This window comes from Halyomorpha halys, unplaced genomic scaffold (assembly GCF_000696795.3).
Source record: "Halyomorpha halys isolate HHAL.00 unplaced genomic scaffold, Hhal_1.1 Scaffold988.1, whole genome shotgun sequence".
NCBI classification, from domain to species: domain Eukaryota; kingdom Metazoa; phylum Arthropoda; class Insecta; order Hemiptera; family Pentatomidae; genus Halyomorpha; species Halyomorpha halys.
Window position 1 is genome coordinate 59,165 of NW_027106576.1, and position 17,400 is coordinate 76,564.

The following is a 17,400-nucleotide window of genomic DNA, read 5'->3' on the forward strand; positions in this document are numbered from 1 at the left end:
AAATGTGACTCATGAGTTGTACATTCAGGAAAAATATGCATCAATTCTAATAAATGTATACTTTATTTAATAAATAGAATTAGAGGAAATTCGTGTTTCCAACGATACCAAAACTTTTTGTATTTAACCCTAAAGACCACGAGAAATAGTTCCTAGCTTGTTGATCTAGGAGAGTTCGCGATCAAAATGTTTTTTTTTGTTGGACATTTTTATCTAAGAGATTTTTAGGATGCTGGAATAAAATTTGATATTTTAATTTTTCCTAACCTACTTTAATTTGGTATTTTATTTAATCTTTTCTACATTTTTTTTATTTAATCTTTTCTACATTTTTTTATTTAATCTTTTCTACATTTTTTTTATTTAATCTTTTCAACCTTTTTGTTTATTTAATCTTTTCTAATTTTTTCTACATTTGTTTTGTTTTCTTAAAAAAAAATTAAACAGCTTCATCTATTCATTTAATATCACATGTCAACAGAAAGAAACAATTGAAATTTTTCTCACTTGTCGGGGCTTGAAATAGTTTGTACATTTCCCTTGATAAAATTAAATCGTTCATATTATATAGTTATATAGTATACCTCTATATACTTTGACTGAATTTAGAAGTTTTTTTAACGTTGCAAGGGCAAGTTTATTTCTCTTTCTGTTGGTAACAATATAATATATATTTGTTAGATTTGGACCAAATGAAAAATCACTCAAATGTATTGAAACAATTATAATTATACTGAATTATATCTCAAATTCAAATTCACCAAGTATATAGTATATGATCTTCGTTGTATTTTAACGCCCTTTTTGATACCCTCAAAATTTAAAACTGATTATTTGATATTTTAATTACAAAACTGCAATTAAATATCATGAATTTATGCAAAATCTGTACCTAAAGACAATAAATACGTTAAACAGGCAAATTATTATCTTGATTTTAAATCTTTGTCATGTATCTACATTTAAAATATAACTATCGATACTCATATGTTAAAATGTTTATACTTTTATCACAATTATATTTTATTACAATGGAAGCTATTATATAATAAAAAATAATTCCATGTATTTATTTTTATCCTTATCTGATGAATGTTTCATTAAATTAGAGTAGTGTGGATTTATTTATTTATTGAAATTTACAACTGTATAACATAAATGTGGTGTTGGTTAAGTTACAATGGCATGGTACAGATTTTTGAAGAAACTGGAAGGAAATTTCTGGAGTAGAAAGTCCTGGGACCATCTTCTTTTCAGGCGCCTAAATGGATTATCAGGAATTGAATAGGAAACTAGGTTATATACTAGAATGATGATTTAATTTGTGACAAGGTAAAGAGCATTAAAGATTTTGGATTGTAAGGATTGAATGAGCCCTTTAAAGCCGCATATATGCGTGCAATGAGCGTCGACATAGAGCTTCGGCCGCATTTATGTGATTTGTGATAAGAGTTAGGTAATCGAAACTACATATTATTATTATTGGCGCGACAGACAAAAGAGGTCCAAGGCATCGCGCGATGTATGTAGTAAATACATCACCCCTCTCATGGCGAGGTTTTCATAGGGTGAGTTCGTCATAGTCTTTATAGTTTTATTTTCCAGAATGATAATTCTGTTATATATGTTTTTATAATGTTTCTCGACTAATAAGTATATGGTTTTATAAATAATAATTATATGTCTAACTACATCATGTTATACACAACCTGCTATAATCAATCTCGTTATGTAAGCACCCTATTAACCCATAAGTTTTTCTTAGAAACTTCTACATCTGAAATCTTACCCGGTAGCATCTCAGTCAACTTTTCTTATGTGTTCTTATATTTCTTCTGGTAGAGTTCTAGTTTTATTCGAATGAGGCTGTTTACTTTGAGCTTTAATATACAAAAACGAAGTATTAAAATGTTGTCAAAAAAAAAAAAAAAAAAAATACTCATATATGTACATAACGGTAACATTTAAAAACAATAATTTAAAAAAAAAAGTTTTTATCTGCACCAATAGCATGTCATAAAAGAAGATGGTAAATTTTTAAAAATTATAAATAAAAAAAAAAGAAGAAGAAGCAATTCAATAAACAAGGAAAATATATAAAGCGGCCAAAACACCCCCTCCCCGCAAGGTCCACTATCCCCTCCGTCTTTAGCTTTTAAAGAGATAGAGAAATTCGATTGTTTAGTGGAGCCTCAAAGCTCAACTTTGCAAGTCCAGATAGACCTAATAAGGTTATGTAGATGGGTCTTTTGTAATTAATAGGAAGTTCAGTGTGTTTGTATTGTGATAGTTATATGTATTTTCAGTCTTGTACGGGGATTCCAAGAGTTAGTCGTCTGTCCTAATGTAATCCTAGAGTGCGGATCTGTTCGACAGAGAGTATTATCGAAGGATGCTGTAAGAGAGGACGTCATAAGATCACGACGAAGGGTGATGGTTATTTGATGGGATTTATAGGAAGTCATTTATATTTTCCAATTCGGACACCAATCTCCTAGGATTGTGATGTGGGATTGGAGATTTCGGGATACAATTTATGCGTCATTTTTCACTAATAGCACACATGCATTATAGGAATAATGAAGGATTAAAAAATATATAAATCAGTAAATAAAAGATGAGAAATCTTCCTTTGTTGGTCCCAACTGCTGCAGACTGAGTACTATGATAAATTTCTATCACTTTTTACTGGAAATACGAACGCCTGCCTCTTTATATAAGTCGCAAACAAATTTTATATATCAACGAAATTTTATTTCGCCCAAAATCTTGTATTTTTCCCCACTATTTTTTTTTTAAATAATTCAATTTTAACCCAGACTTTATACTGCATATAAAACAGGAAATATAATATAACGTGTAATAAATAAGAAATACTAGGTTGTCATATAAAATTTTATTGCAATCGATCTAAAGTAGCTGATGATCAGATTTTTAGTCTATGTTCAGAATATTTCGTTTTTTTATTTATTTATTTTTGGTAGGAAGTTCAAAAAGTTATTCTGTGGGACCGGCGTGAGATAAAAGTCTCTTCCCCCAGCCCAGATTCGACCCCCCCCCTCCCGCCGTTACAGCTCCGAGATTGGCAAGACCAACATCTAAACTCCCTCACCTAAAAACGGCTCAATACTTTCGATCTGAACAATTTTAAATCTGAAACTTCATCATTAAAGTGTTCTACTTCACTTCTCAACCAGGTGTTTTAAAACGAATTCTAAAATAAATTATCACTAAAGAAAAATATAAGAAACTGGCATTCATATACTCAAAATTTATATTTTTGTTTAACCAGTCTTATTAATACAAAAGACACAATGAACAACACTAAACTAAATATTTAAAATAAAAAAAAAAATTGACTGACTAACTTTAAGCAAACAGCTCATTTCACCATATGAAATAAGAATAAAAAACATACCTACCTTTCTCTATTTCACTTTTAGTCAGTTAGCAAGTACAAACATTGTGTGAGTTATTCCTAATTATTATAACACTTATTAAGTATTTACAAAACTATGTACTAAAACAATTGTAATGTTTCTATTTATTAATCTTAATTTGTTTTAGTGTTTAATAATTTATAAAGAACATTCTTTCTTTAAAAATACTGTTTTTGAAATAAACGGTGAAAAAATAATTTCTTTGCTTTACTATGCGAAAATTCATCAAATATAACATTAATATATGAATATATCATCAATATATCATCAAATATATCATCAATATATCAATCATGCTTATGTATGTCTAAAGCACATTTATTATTTTTACAGGGAGTTAGAGTTGGACCGACTTCCTAAAGAACCATGTCCACCTGGTCAGAGAAGATCAAGACTAGTTTGTAGGGATTATTATGAATAAGTAAGTATGTGCGATTAAAAATTTTTTTTTCATTAAAATATATCTTTGTATCATGGTAAATTTAATGATACATTATTCAGATCATTTTGATAGGAATAGCATAATTTATTTGTTTGTACTACACCTTCTAGTAATGTAAATGTTTCTATAGTTATTTCATGAGTGAAAGTATGGTTACTAAAGTCTATGTATTTTAATTAAATCTATTTTAATTTTTACAATATTTGGTTTAAAATATGAGGGACTTGGTCGTAAAACATGGTGACTGAAAAAATGAAAACCTTTCTGGACCGCTTAAGACCCATGAAGAGTCTGAGAATTGGTAATTTGTAAGGAAGTAATGATTCTAGACCTAGGTTTGATTCTAGACTAGGGTTGTGCTAGGAGTTGATTTTTCATGCTCAACCGATATATTTTTACCCAGACAAGGGTTTCCACTTTATGAGGCTGGGTGAACCCAGAAATTAAAACAAATCCACAAATTTAACTGATGGCTACAATAAATAATTATTTACTACAAGATTTGAACCGGGGTCCTTGGAATTGGTAGCACAGTGCAAATGAATGACCCGAATCCCTCTGTCAATATTAAAATTTCTGTTTGTAACATTGTTTTAAATTTAGCCAGAAGTCAGTTACCTTAGTATAACACAATCATTATCCTTTTAAAAATACAAAATTTCTGTAAAGTCTTTCATAAATGAATGAAATCAGTCTTAAAGAATTCTATAAAGCCAAAAATGTCAATTCTCAATAAATATCTGATACTTAGTTTTAGGACCAAGTGCCTTAGATATTTATTAGATATAATTATAAACCAATTAATGAAAATAATATTGTTTTTATTGTTTCAGACCAAGAAAAAGGAAGATCATAAAATTTCTCAAAACTATCCTGTATATATAGATCTAGTTAAGTCAAAAATAACTTATAGTTTATGATATTTTTAGAATCATCATTGTACAATTTTCTACACTTAAGATTCTATTGTGTAATATCTGTATTCTTGATATAAAAGATTGGTTGCTTTGTTTTGTATATTATGTGTAAGAAACTACAAAAATGTTATATACGTTACATCTAACAATACATGTAATTAAACCTTAATTTCTAGTTCTTATTTTCACATGATGATCATTCCTTACATATTATTTGAAATTTTTAGTTTTAAATAATTTACTTTTTATTTAAAATATTTGTTATTAACTGGAAGACAATAATATTGATTTAAAATAATATCGAATCTATTGTTTCTAAAGGTTTGTCCACACATTGAATTTATGGTAATATATATTATATAATACAGAATATAAAATATTTATTTATATATTTTGAATCCAATGTAAATTAGGATTTTTTTTAATTTAAAGAAATAAAAAAACATTATTAATTTTTTTTATTAAAGTTCTACAATCTACTCCTCTCAAAGGTGATAAGTATTAGGGATTTAAGTACTCAAACGATTTCTATTTTATCTTGCAACTATACTGTCATCAATGAATAAAATTATGGATAAATAAAAATTCTGATAACCATTCTCCAACAATTTTAGGTTAGTAACACTTACACATCCTACTTATAAGTAGTTACTCACCTAAAATCGATAATACAGTAGTATCAATTTAAAATAATATCAAATGTATTGTTTTTAAAGCTTTGTTCATATTTTGAATTTTTGTCAGTTTAATTCAGCTTTATGCTTACAAATTAGCTTTGAGAGAGATTTACTAATATAAAACAACATAAGAAAAAACAACTTTAAATTTGTTTATTAAAGTTATACAATCTGCAACAATCATGGGCAATAAATATTATGACTGTAAGTACTTAACCATACTATTTATACATATTAGATAAAAAAGTAAATTAAAAGTAATAATAAAACACAATAAAATATTCAGGTAGGTAACATAACAAGATTTCTACTAAATTAGGGTGCTTAAGTTGAACTCAAAGTCATTTGGAGTTAGTGAATAATTAATGTAAGAAAAGACTGACCTTCTTGGTGTGGCTAGTAATAATAATAATAATGCCTAAATATCTAGGCATATATTGTTTTTCTCTAAAAAACGAAAAAAAAACAAAAAACAATTATAAGTCAGTAAAGAAAAAAATATGATAACATAAAAACATTATGAAAAGAATCTCAGAAAATAACAAATGCTACAGAAAGAAAATAAATATAATACAGAAAATGTAAAAATATATATATATATATATTTTATTGTGTTTTATTATATATACGTATTAAAATCGAAATGTAGATATTAAAAACAATTGAAAATAAAAATAACAAGATTTGTGGCTATATAAATGATATAGGTAATGCAATGAGAAAAAAATGAAAATGTATAAGTAAAATTAAAAAATAAAGAAGTGATATCAAAAGTTATATAATTCAAAAGCGAGTAAGTTTTGAACTTGAAATAAATAAAACGTGATGAGCAAAAATAAATAACTTACAAAAGGAAAAGTTAAAGTGGCGGTGCCTCGGCCAGGGAGCGTGAGTGCCTGCCTCTCTGGCAGCTTTGTCTGCGAGCTCGTTACCAACAATGCCAATGTGGCTTGGAGCCCATATGAAAATAATGGATTTACCTTGCTGTGACAATTTTTGAAGAAAAGATTGAATTCTTATGATGAGTGGATGTTCGGGGTACGTGTTTCTCAAACTTTTTAGAGAGCTCAACGAATCTGAGATTATTACTATGGTCTTCTGAATTATTGAAAAGAAAAAATGGAGGGCTGATGCTATCGCGTGGAGTTCGGCGGTGTATACTGAGCATAACTTATGTAATTTAAACTTGTGGGTTGAATCGTGAGTGACGAAAGAGGAAGCGGTCGAGCTTTCGGATTTGGAACCATCAGTGTATATTAAAAAATAATCCGGTATATTTTCTAGAAGACGCGATAAAACCGTTCTTTATACTTGACAGATGCGGTCTTATTTTTGTGCATAAGTGACAGATGTAGCATTGTTACTGGTTGTTTTAGAGTCCAAGGTGGGTTCTGAATTTCAGGCTTCATTATCGGAATCGTTTTAAGTGTAGAGATAGCCAAAGTGATTCTTTCTGCCAGAGGGAGTGTTGGGTTTTGTTTCTTCTTTTTTTTTTCCACAATATTATGGTAGATATTTCGTTTTTATTTTTCAGCCTGGATGAAGGCCTGAAATTTAGGTCGAAACGCCAGCAAAAATAAAATTTTTACTTATTTGTAAAATAATAATTTTTACTATATTGTCTAGGTTAAGTGTTTAAATACATTAAATTGTTCTATTCCTTACCCTTGTAGCGTAAATGGTCCTGTAGTAGGCAAATAAATTTATTTTAGTAGAAGCAAGAAAGTAGAAAAAAAAAGATTAGGTTTTAGAACAACCAAGAAGTTTTGCCTTCATTTTAAATGTTCACTTGTAATGAGTTGCTTTTAAAAAGATCTTCGCAGTCTACGATCTTCGAATGATTATATGAACCGTTAACAGAAAATTCACATCCTGGACGTGGTATCCAGCTTAAAAAGATGAGAAATGAATTTTTCTAGTGTATTAATTTTTTTTTTCTTTTAAATACTTGGTACTTGATGTAGAAATAATTATAATATGAAGTTTTGTCTTTATTCTAAATTTTCATGCCTAGTGCTGTTACAAAAACACATGAGAGTAAGATAAATCTTCATTGATAAGTATTTTTCAAAAATATATTATTAATATACTGCCCAATATTTCTTTTTTTTGGTATGACACACCGACGTTTCGCAGTTCTCCATCTTCAGGGTTCATTCCTTTGTCCTCTGTTTCAACATTCATATTTTGTCGCATTATTAAAACTATTTCGTAAATAACGTTTCCACCTCACAATCTCAACTATGAATGTCGAAAGATCAATCTTAATGTAGTTTGTGAAGTGGCCCCTTCATTTCATAAAGAGATCTTTAAAAAGTGACGAAATTAAATCAAGACAATGTATCAATAATCTTGTATCTTTAATATAAAAAAAATTGAACAAAAGACTAAACCCTGAAAAGAAAAGTGAATACTTCCAAATTGGTTATGTGTAAATAGAAATGAGGAGAAAATGGTAGGGAGTGTGATCAGTAAAAATACACAAATAAATGAAACTTCTTTATTTGTGCCGACGTTTCGACCTGAATTTCAGGCCTTCATCAGGGTTGAAATAACAAAACGAGATAAAACCTAAATTTAGAGACAAAAACTTGAAAGAAAAAAGTGATAAACAAAAAAAAAATTGTTATGAATATTTTCATAACAATAAATTAGGAAGATTGAAACTAATATATGATAAGATATAATATTGTAGAGGTAAGAATAATACAAAATAAATACTTTCTCACTTTTAAAGAAATCTTCGTTTGAGTCGTCTATCTGTCTTTTTAAAACATTTATTTTTTTTCCACTCTCACATATCTCTTTTTCCTCGTTCCTACCTCACTTTTCTGGAAACTATATTTTATTTTAGCTTATTAATGTTTACTCATAGATATTAATGTAAAGCTTTTATCTATAGTAACATATATTCCGTTTTCTTTATTTCCCATTTATACATTTTTTTCTTTCAATTTATGAAATATTTTTAATTTTTTTTTTTTACCTCAGGGTAGTATCCTTTGTCCTTTACACAGTTTTCACAGCTGACATTCCAATCCATCCTAACACTATATCTCACTATGTATGCCGACGACACATGCCTATTGTCAGTGAACAATGATCCTTACATTGTATCTCAAACCCTCCAATCCCACATCATAACCCTTAAAGAATGGTGTCAAAACTGGAGGATTAAAGTTAATTCCAATAAATTCCACCAAATCACATTTACCCTTCGTCGTAAACCCATGACTTCTTGCCCAACATTATCCTTTAATAATACCCCACTTATTCCTGCCGAACAGATCCGTTACTTAGGACTACATCTGGACAAACGATTGACATGGAAATCCATTGGATTGACAAACGAATCCTCATACAAGACTAAAAAGACAAGAAACTGTTCGTCGATTCTGACTATTACAGCATTTACTAGATAAACGGTCTAAATTGCCAATTCATTACAAAATAGTGATCTACATGACTATTATAAGGCCTATCTGGACATACGGAGTCGAGCTTTGGGGCTCCACTAAACCATCAAATACTTCCCGAATCCAATCCTTACAGTCCAAAATCCTTAATGCTTCTTACTTTGTCACAAATCAAGTCATCCACCTGGACCTCAATGTTCCTTATGTTGCCGATTTGCCCAGAACCAGATACCAATCCTTCCATGATAAACTTCCCAACCACCCAAGTCCACTTGTTTCTAACCTGGCTTCTACTTTATTACCTAATAATCCTCCTTGGCGTCTGAAAAGAAGATGGCCTCGAGATCTTCTCCTCTAGAAATGTTATTGGAGTTCTATCAATGGGTAGATTCTCCGCATGTTTGTATCATCTCACCTACAGCAAATTTACTTGTTGTATATATTTTTATACAGTTGTAAATAACAATAAATAAATTATTAAAAAATATTTTTTTTCATTTATTTTAGATGTTTCTAAATGTTTCATTATGTTTATTCTATTACCGATAATTTAATTATCTTCCCCACCTTTGATTATGTTCATTTCTATATTTACTTGATCAATGTATTTTTATTTTATCACTTATGTTGTGTAATTCTTACCTCTACAATATCATCTTTTATCTTCTATTTGGATCAAAGAGGGAAGTTTCATCCTGCCTTCGTCCCTTCGCCTGAGTGGGGTATAGTTAATTCACTTATTGTGAATTGCGGAACTCAGTCATAAAATAATGCTCTTGAGACGCATTTCACTCTTGTCTTAGGGACCAAGATGGCTACCAAAGCCCACTGCCTCATAATTATCTGCCACTAGATACCAACTTAAATTGATCATTTAGAATCTTGAAATTCTATTCAAATGTGAGGGAGGGGCATATTCCTCAAACTTAGGTAGTTGTTGATTGATCCAAATAGAAGATAAAAAATATTATTGAAGAGGTAAGAATTACACAGCCTATGTGATAAATAAAAAATACAGAGATCAAATAAATATGTAAATAAACATAATAAAAGGTGCGGATGAAAATTTAAGTGATGAGTAATAGAATAAACATAATAAAACATGTAAGTAATAAATAAAAATAATAAGTAATGTTTAAAAATAATAAAAAAAAATCTAAAAGAACATGATGATATAGCATAATAGCACGGGAAGAGAATACTATCGAAGAACAAGTCTTCAAGCAAAGATCAACCATCAAGTAACCTAACATCCCATAACATCCATTATTTAATGTGTCCCAATGTAATATCATGTAAACCATAATCAAATTTAATTAAACTAACCCTATTGTACAACATTTTGGCCAAACCCCACATAACCATGTCTATAAATTAAATTAAGAATAGAAGCTTTCTCCCTATATCTCCATTTTTCATTTATTTAAAACTCATCAAATACAGTCAACTCCATTTATGCAAACCAGCGATACCAGGATATTCCAATTAATTTGGGTAATATCCCCCAACTTTTACTCCTGGGAATATTTAAATTACACAATATACTTAATTTATTGTTATGTATATTTACTAGTTTGGTTATTATTATTTTCTTTATATTTTTGCATTTGAATTACGTTTGCTATCGCGTTTTGTTTTTCACTCCTGATGCACTTTTCCGCACATCTTCTGCTCATATTAAATATAAATATAAATGTGCTTTGATTGAGTATTGGTACATCAGAAAAAATGTTTTGGTTATTTTTTTAAGAGGACGTGTTCCAAAGATTTCAACGTATACAGGGGTACGTATACAACTTTCTCTACTACGATCACTCTATGAAATATCTCAAAGCTTAAGGGTCGTAAAAAAGTTATGACAGTCTAAGGTACAATCTATAGCACACATTAAATATAATTTTGTTTTATCCTTATTCAAACAAAGCAACGACATGTCAGGTCTTTTCAGTTTAAAATGTTATGATAATTTATTTCTGATAAACTTAAAGGGAAATATTCTTTGAAAGATATCTGCTAACCTAAAACACCTATTAAAAAGAAAACTATGAGCTAACTGACTTCGCAATTACAAAAATGGCTTGGAAATGGTTGTAAAAGAACCTACGATTTTTGCATGTATTTTAAATGCTTAGAGTACATTGTTACTGTTAGTTGGGTTTCAGATGCATGTATAAGATGATAAAGATAATAAGTTTTTAATACAATTATTTTATATTTAGTAGTTCTTGACAAATATATATAAATATATGTGTGTGTATTACATTTATTATATTTAAACATAATTAAATCTTAATTGCCAAAAACAATTTATGATCTGTCATCAAAACTCCATAAACATGCAGTGATACGGTTAACACATGATAAAGTTGTAGTTACCGGTGTGATAAACTATTAATCGGAATGCACATCCACGATCAGAGATGATATAAACGGATTGACAGTCTGAATTATGAAATGATCGTATCATGTTATGATGTCGCTAAATGTTAGCGAGTCGAAAGAGAAATGAGTGTATCGTTATCTCAAAGAGTGACCCCTAACTATCTCATTCTAATTGTCAGTCCGCTTTGGCTCAGTGCAGCATGATGTTCTTCTGGCTGTGTTGTTTTTTCTTTATCTTGGCCCCTACATCTTCGGTTCCTGCCTCTGCGGTCCTTACCTCTTCTCCGCAGGAAGAAATAATCGACAAATCAATGGTAGACATTGGCAACAAGTCAATGATAATACTTCCATCACTCTCAGCAGAGAAAATAAAAAGCTGTCCAGAAGGTTATAGAATCGCCAAATGCTCGCACACTCTTTGCTGCAGGAAAATCAGCACTTTCATTGATACAGGTGGGCCACACTGTTAGATTTTGTACCTTCGTACTTATCAAATAATTGATACTCACGAACAATTTTTATGTTTTTAGCATTTATTGCGATTTTATTTTTTAGAAACTATTTTGTAACCATAAAAAATTAAATTGTAATTAATATTATCTTATCAATGTTGATAAAAAATATTGGGATATTTAAAAATGGCGTTTGTCGTCGGATTTTTATATAAACAATAAACGAGGGATAAACAGATTTTTTTTATAATTCTCAAATCTTATTTTATTTTATTTATTGATAAATTTTATACTCTGCCACAAACACTCTTCAATATTTACATTGTCACTTCTGTCACCCATGGCATAGACTTGGGGGACTCCAAAAAGCAACGGCACCCAATTAGTAGATGAAGTTTTATACTTGAATGGTTGATTAATAGAGTGTGTGAATTTTTTTAATTTGTCTCTTCCATTTTTCACATTATAATTAGCTGTCTCTGAAATTATTTAAGTGTTATTTACCCTGTGTTTTTTCCTGTCAAATGATACAAACTTGAGAATTGTCTTATGTGAAAGGAAGCTCAGTCGAGTATTTTCAATCTAGCATACGAATGAGAAGGGTTATCAACAAATAATCAACCAATTTTAACCATAGTGGGGAGGGAGGGTTACTTTTTCATTTCGTGGGAACACCACGATATAAATTACTGTTTTTATCACAGCTATTTTTCTAAAGTAAAAGAAAGGAAAACTGATTTGGAAACTAAAATGGTTGTAGTAACGTTGAGTTCGGGTAACTACTGAAAATTTTAATGTTTAGCCGAACAATCATTAGGCAAAAATCGTCTAGTTTTTTATTACTATGAAAAGCCGTACTTCTAAAAATTACATATTACAATCAATGCTTTTACAATAAATATTATAAATATTAATATACGGCGTTTGATTGTCGCTAATAGTTCCCGTGTTAGTCGGTAGGTTGTTCCATACCAATCCATAGCGGTTTCGGCGGCTATAATAGTTATAGTCTAGACTAGCAGGTAGTGTGTCGCTAAAATATCTTTTTTATAACTCTCTCAGTTTACTCTATTCAGATTCCAACTGTGAAACGAGAGTTTTTTTCATAATTTTCGACTTATTGGAATTAGAATTTTATAACCAGTCCCACCAGGGCCCTGTTTCATAATAAAGTACAAACTAATACTATTAGTATTGTAAATTTATCTTAATTCAATTACACAGACTTGTACAATAGTAACTTGTACTTTAGTATTGTTTAATTCCTGTAGTATCACTAATAGTCATCCCTGTCATGAAAAAAATAAGTATTAGTATTATTACCACACTAGTTTCTTCACTAGTATTATGAACTAATACTATTAGCTTTCATTATGAAACAGGGCCCAGGAGGTAAAATGAGATTGTTTAATTTTTGTTGTAAGAGATACATAAATGTCAGGCTGCCTGTTTACCTTAATAGGAGAGAAAATTCAGTGGCTTCTCCTCATTATCTTGCTACTTGACGTTCACGCGGCAATATTTTCATTTGATAGCTACTTATTTTAATGAAATGTTTTTCAGTTTAAACACGATATTCGAAAAGACCGACGACGTCAATATTATGTTTATCTAACGTACACTTCAGTTTATTAAGTATGTCAAAGCATTTCAAAAGTAATTTTGAGGTTGAAGTTGTCATGCCTTTTAAAAAGGTTGTTTGCATTACGGTCAGATACGGTAGTTACTCTATTCGTCATGTTCAATGGACCGTTATTTAGTGCGTTATCCTAGGGACATGTGTATCAAGGATACGGATTCGAGCAGCATTAGTAGGGTAGCACTGTGTTGTAATTCGAAGACTATCTTATCTACATACAATTTATTCATTTTATTTCCATTCATTTATGTTATTTAATGCTAACAGGTGATGGGAAGAATGATTTGATTGAACCCCTAAACCTTCAACGCCCCCCTGGTAACACGGTTGCAGACCATCAATCCTTGGGTCAATTTAGAAAGACCCACTTTAGAAAAGGTAAATATTTATATTCCTTTAGGCAAGAAATATCTTAAATCATCTCACACAAATATATACAATATACAAACACAAATATTAAATAAGTGGTAGCCAACTTTGACCAACACATTAGAAAAAATAATGAAAAGAGATTAAGAATATTATACGCCGGTTCGTATCTGGCCTGTGGCGTTGACTTTGTTCATTGACAGGTGGTCCCACAAAATGAAAAACTTTACCCCCAACCATGGTTAGGCAGTATAGGACTTCAATGGGAGTCTTGGCCAAAAAAAAAATAAAAATCTTTCAGAGAGTCATCAAATCAAAACAGACGACATAAAGTAATAATGACTGGGCTACGAATTGGACACACTCGACTTAACTAAGAATGCTTGCAGTTTTCAGGAGCATCTACACCAAACTGTAGCCAGTATAATGCACCACTGACTGTTAAACACAATCTGACAGACTAGAGGTACTTGATAGACTCTGGACTGCCAAATCGTTTCTTATCGAATATATCTTTTTTTATTTTTAATATAAATTCATATCGGTTGATATCCTTTAAATATAAAAAATGATAATATTAGCAATTTTTCAAAAATGAGCATATGTAGGCAAATATTATTATCGCTGTGGATTGCGTTATATAATGCAAAAAAAAAGTTGAAAAGTAATAATAATACAAAAAAATCATTCATTTAAAATTAGTAAAAACAAATATTTGAACGCATTCATTAGGAAGGTTACTTATATAGGATGTGGAACTAAAAACCGCGTTGGATTAAAAAAAAAATGTATCCAGAATATTCAGTAAAAATAAAAAAACCCTACTGCTCTCTGTTTAGTATCTATTAAAAAATAAAGAAATTACTAAAGACATTTTAAAACTAAATATTTTATTTCTGCATTAATTAAAATCGAACTGAAGCATTGGAACACTTATATTCCTGTGTGTACTGACAATCAGAAATATGGACACCAATACTGTCATTTAGAGGCAAGATGCGTTAAATGCAAAGATAACCACAATTTCTTAAAATGTTCAATTTAGCTAGGTATAAGAGATGTAAACAAATATCAAAACGTACAAAAATAGAATCAACGCATCTGCTGAGACAAGTACTCGCAAAATTGAGGAAAAGGTTTTAAGGTTGCAAATGTAAATGAAAGAAAAAAGAAAAGTGGATTGTAAAAGTTTTAAATTTAAGAAGGAATTATATAGAAAAAGTTATATGGGACAAAGGCAATTAGCCTGCATTTTTAAGATTTTAAAAAGGAAAATTACATCAAAATGAAGGTATCCTTCAGAATGACCTGAGGTTCGAAACGTTGAAAGGTTTGTAAAGAATAAAGTTAGGAAAAAAAGGATCAAATTTGTTTTTAAATAAACTAAACCACTCTCAAACAAGAATATATTAATAAAAATTAATCTAATATTAAACCATATTTACCTTAAATTATCACATATCTATCTTTGCTAGTAGCCTCTTTTTATACGAAAAGATCTTAATGTAAACAATATCCTACCTTCTGATTCTGATTCTTTCCAAACTAACTGCTCTTTATTCCGTATTACATTCCATGTATTTACCATGAAATATATTCTTCATCTATGGCTAAAGAACTAACAGAATTAAAAATTTTGAGCTGTAATGCTCACAGAATATCCTCTCGAAGGAATTAATTAGAAATTTAATTTCATCGATATAGGCTGCATAACGAGAGGACAGAGATTGTGCTTCTGATTTTGGCAGTTTAGCATTAATATTTAAGAATCAAATTTTCTTCACTGAAAATATTATTCCTCATAAATTAAATATTAAGACCAGTTATTTGTCTTTTGTAATCAGTCTCCCCCTTATGTCGTCGAGGTAATTTACAAAATTATAAATATAAAACTACTTTAAGCAGAAATTTTAAAACTTTTACCACCTGAAAACCATATTAGATTTAGGTGACATAAATAATAAAAAATATTTACTAGGGATATAAAATATAAAAAAGATATTTCTAGCGGAAATGCTTTACAAGACATTTGCTCAAGGCGAAATACTCAAATTCATGCACCAAATGAATCTACTTTTTTACAGACCTGGCTGATATTCTGCAAATCTGATGTTATTGTACTGTTGTTGACATATTATATTATAAACAATTATAGGCTTCTTCTTTCGTACTAATTGATTACAGATCTGAATTCAAAACAGAACCCAGCATTAATTAATTTCCCAACGACAAGATGAAGAAAAAATTCCTGAAACCAATCCTACCGCTCAAGCGAATTTTAAGAAATGAAATGTCTGGATGAAAAAATCACTGCTAAGGGAAAAACATTCCCAAGTTCTTGCCCAAAATCAATTAAAATAAAAATTAAAGACAAAATGGTGCAAGGAGCGATGCGCAACACACTGATTTAAAAAAAAATGGAACCATTTACAAAATGTGAGGGACTGGATAAATGGATATACTTTAAAAATCGATGCTATGTTAAAGGTTTAGAATCAAGGGACCGATCTCTAAGGAAGACATCGCGGTGTACATTAGATAACCATGAGAAAAAATTGAGAATTTAGGAAAGACACCATTCTTGTCCAGAACAGTGGGTTTATCTCTAGCGACTCAGTAAAATCTTAAGCCTTTGCAGACTATTTTAGAAAAACTTTCCCCAACACAGATTACTCCAGAGGTCCGCATTGGCAAATGATAAAATCGACAAGCATATAACAGATTAGATTAGATTTTTATTCAGGGTGATCAACATCTAGGTTATTACACCCTTTTTACTTCATCTATCTTCTTGACTTATAGTTGAATGTAGACTATTTCCTTTTTACACTGGTCGGTATTGGTGGATTATATTTTAGTATAAATTTGTGTTTCTTTGAGAAATTTTATTATTTTGTCTATGGATTCTTCCGAGTCTTTAAGGGCCAATTCTCTTATTCGTGGAATTTTATTATTTTCGAAGGCTTGACGAAATGATGGGCATTCTTCAATTATATGTTTTATTGATAATGGGGAATGACAGGTTTGGCATATAGGCTGGTCCTCTTTTGTGATTAAGTGAAGGTGAGTTAATTTGGAATGTCCAATTCTTACTCTTGCTACAACCACTTCTTCTTCACTCTTTAATTATCTCTCTTTTATAATTATAGGTATTATTATTTTTTTCAATTTTCCAACAATCAAAATTGAAAAATATGTATTAGAAAACGTTTTTCCTACACTTTATATACCTTCTTCGTATACTTAATTTATTGACAACAATATACTAAAATTTGATTCTCAAGGTTTTTTTTTTTTTATTGTTTAGCGGGTCACTGAAGAGGATCTAGGAGGGTGAATATCGGAGAGCGAATTTGTTGATAGGGTGAATTAAATAATTATGAAATGGTGGAATTGGAGGAACAGAAATGGGAAGAAAAAAAGGAAAGAATTGAAATATTTGTATTTTGTGTATAGACCGAAATTGATTGTAAAAGGAAACCTGTGTGGAAAACAAATAGTTTTCTTTATATCTCATTATACCATATAATTATATGTAATTTGTATATGTCCGATTACGGATTGATAAGTATGCTGTGTGATATTGCAACCTGATGTATATAGGCAGCATAGATGAATAAAGTATTTCTCTCTCTCTCTCTCTCTCTCTCTCTCTCTCTCTATATA

The 17,400-nt window shown here is 30.0% G+C and overlaps 1 protein-coding gene and 1 long non-coding RNA gene across 4 annotated transcripts in view; both read left to right on the top strand.

The window, feature by feature from the left end:
* LOC106687613 (uncharacterized) overlaps positions 1-4,968 on the top strand; it is a 62,595-nt gene extending 57,627 nt beyond the window's left edge. For all 3 annotated transcript variants that reach the window (XM_067044951.1, XM_014431598.3, XM_014431597.2), the window contains exons 3-4: positions 3,774-3,861; positions 4,716-4,968. In XM_067044951.1, coding sequence (XP_066901052.1) covers positions 3,774-3,861 — 88 coding nt within the window. In that variant the 3' untranslated portion in view covers positions 4,716-4,968. The remainder of the gene's footprint in view (positions 1-3,773; positions 3,862-4,715) is intronic.
* Positions 4,969-11,461: 6,493 nt separating this feature from the next.
* Positions 11,462-17,400, top strand: part of LOC106687611 (uncharacterized) — a 9,236-nt gene continuing 3,297 nt past the window's right edge. Inside the window, exons 1-2 of the long non-coding RNA XR_010842753.1 lie at positions 11,462-11,727; positions 13,633-13,743. This is a non-coding gene — a long non-coding RNA (uncharacterized lncRNA). The remainder of the gene's footprint in view (positions 11,728-13,632; positions 13,744-17,400) is intronic.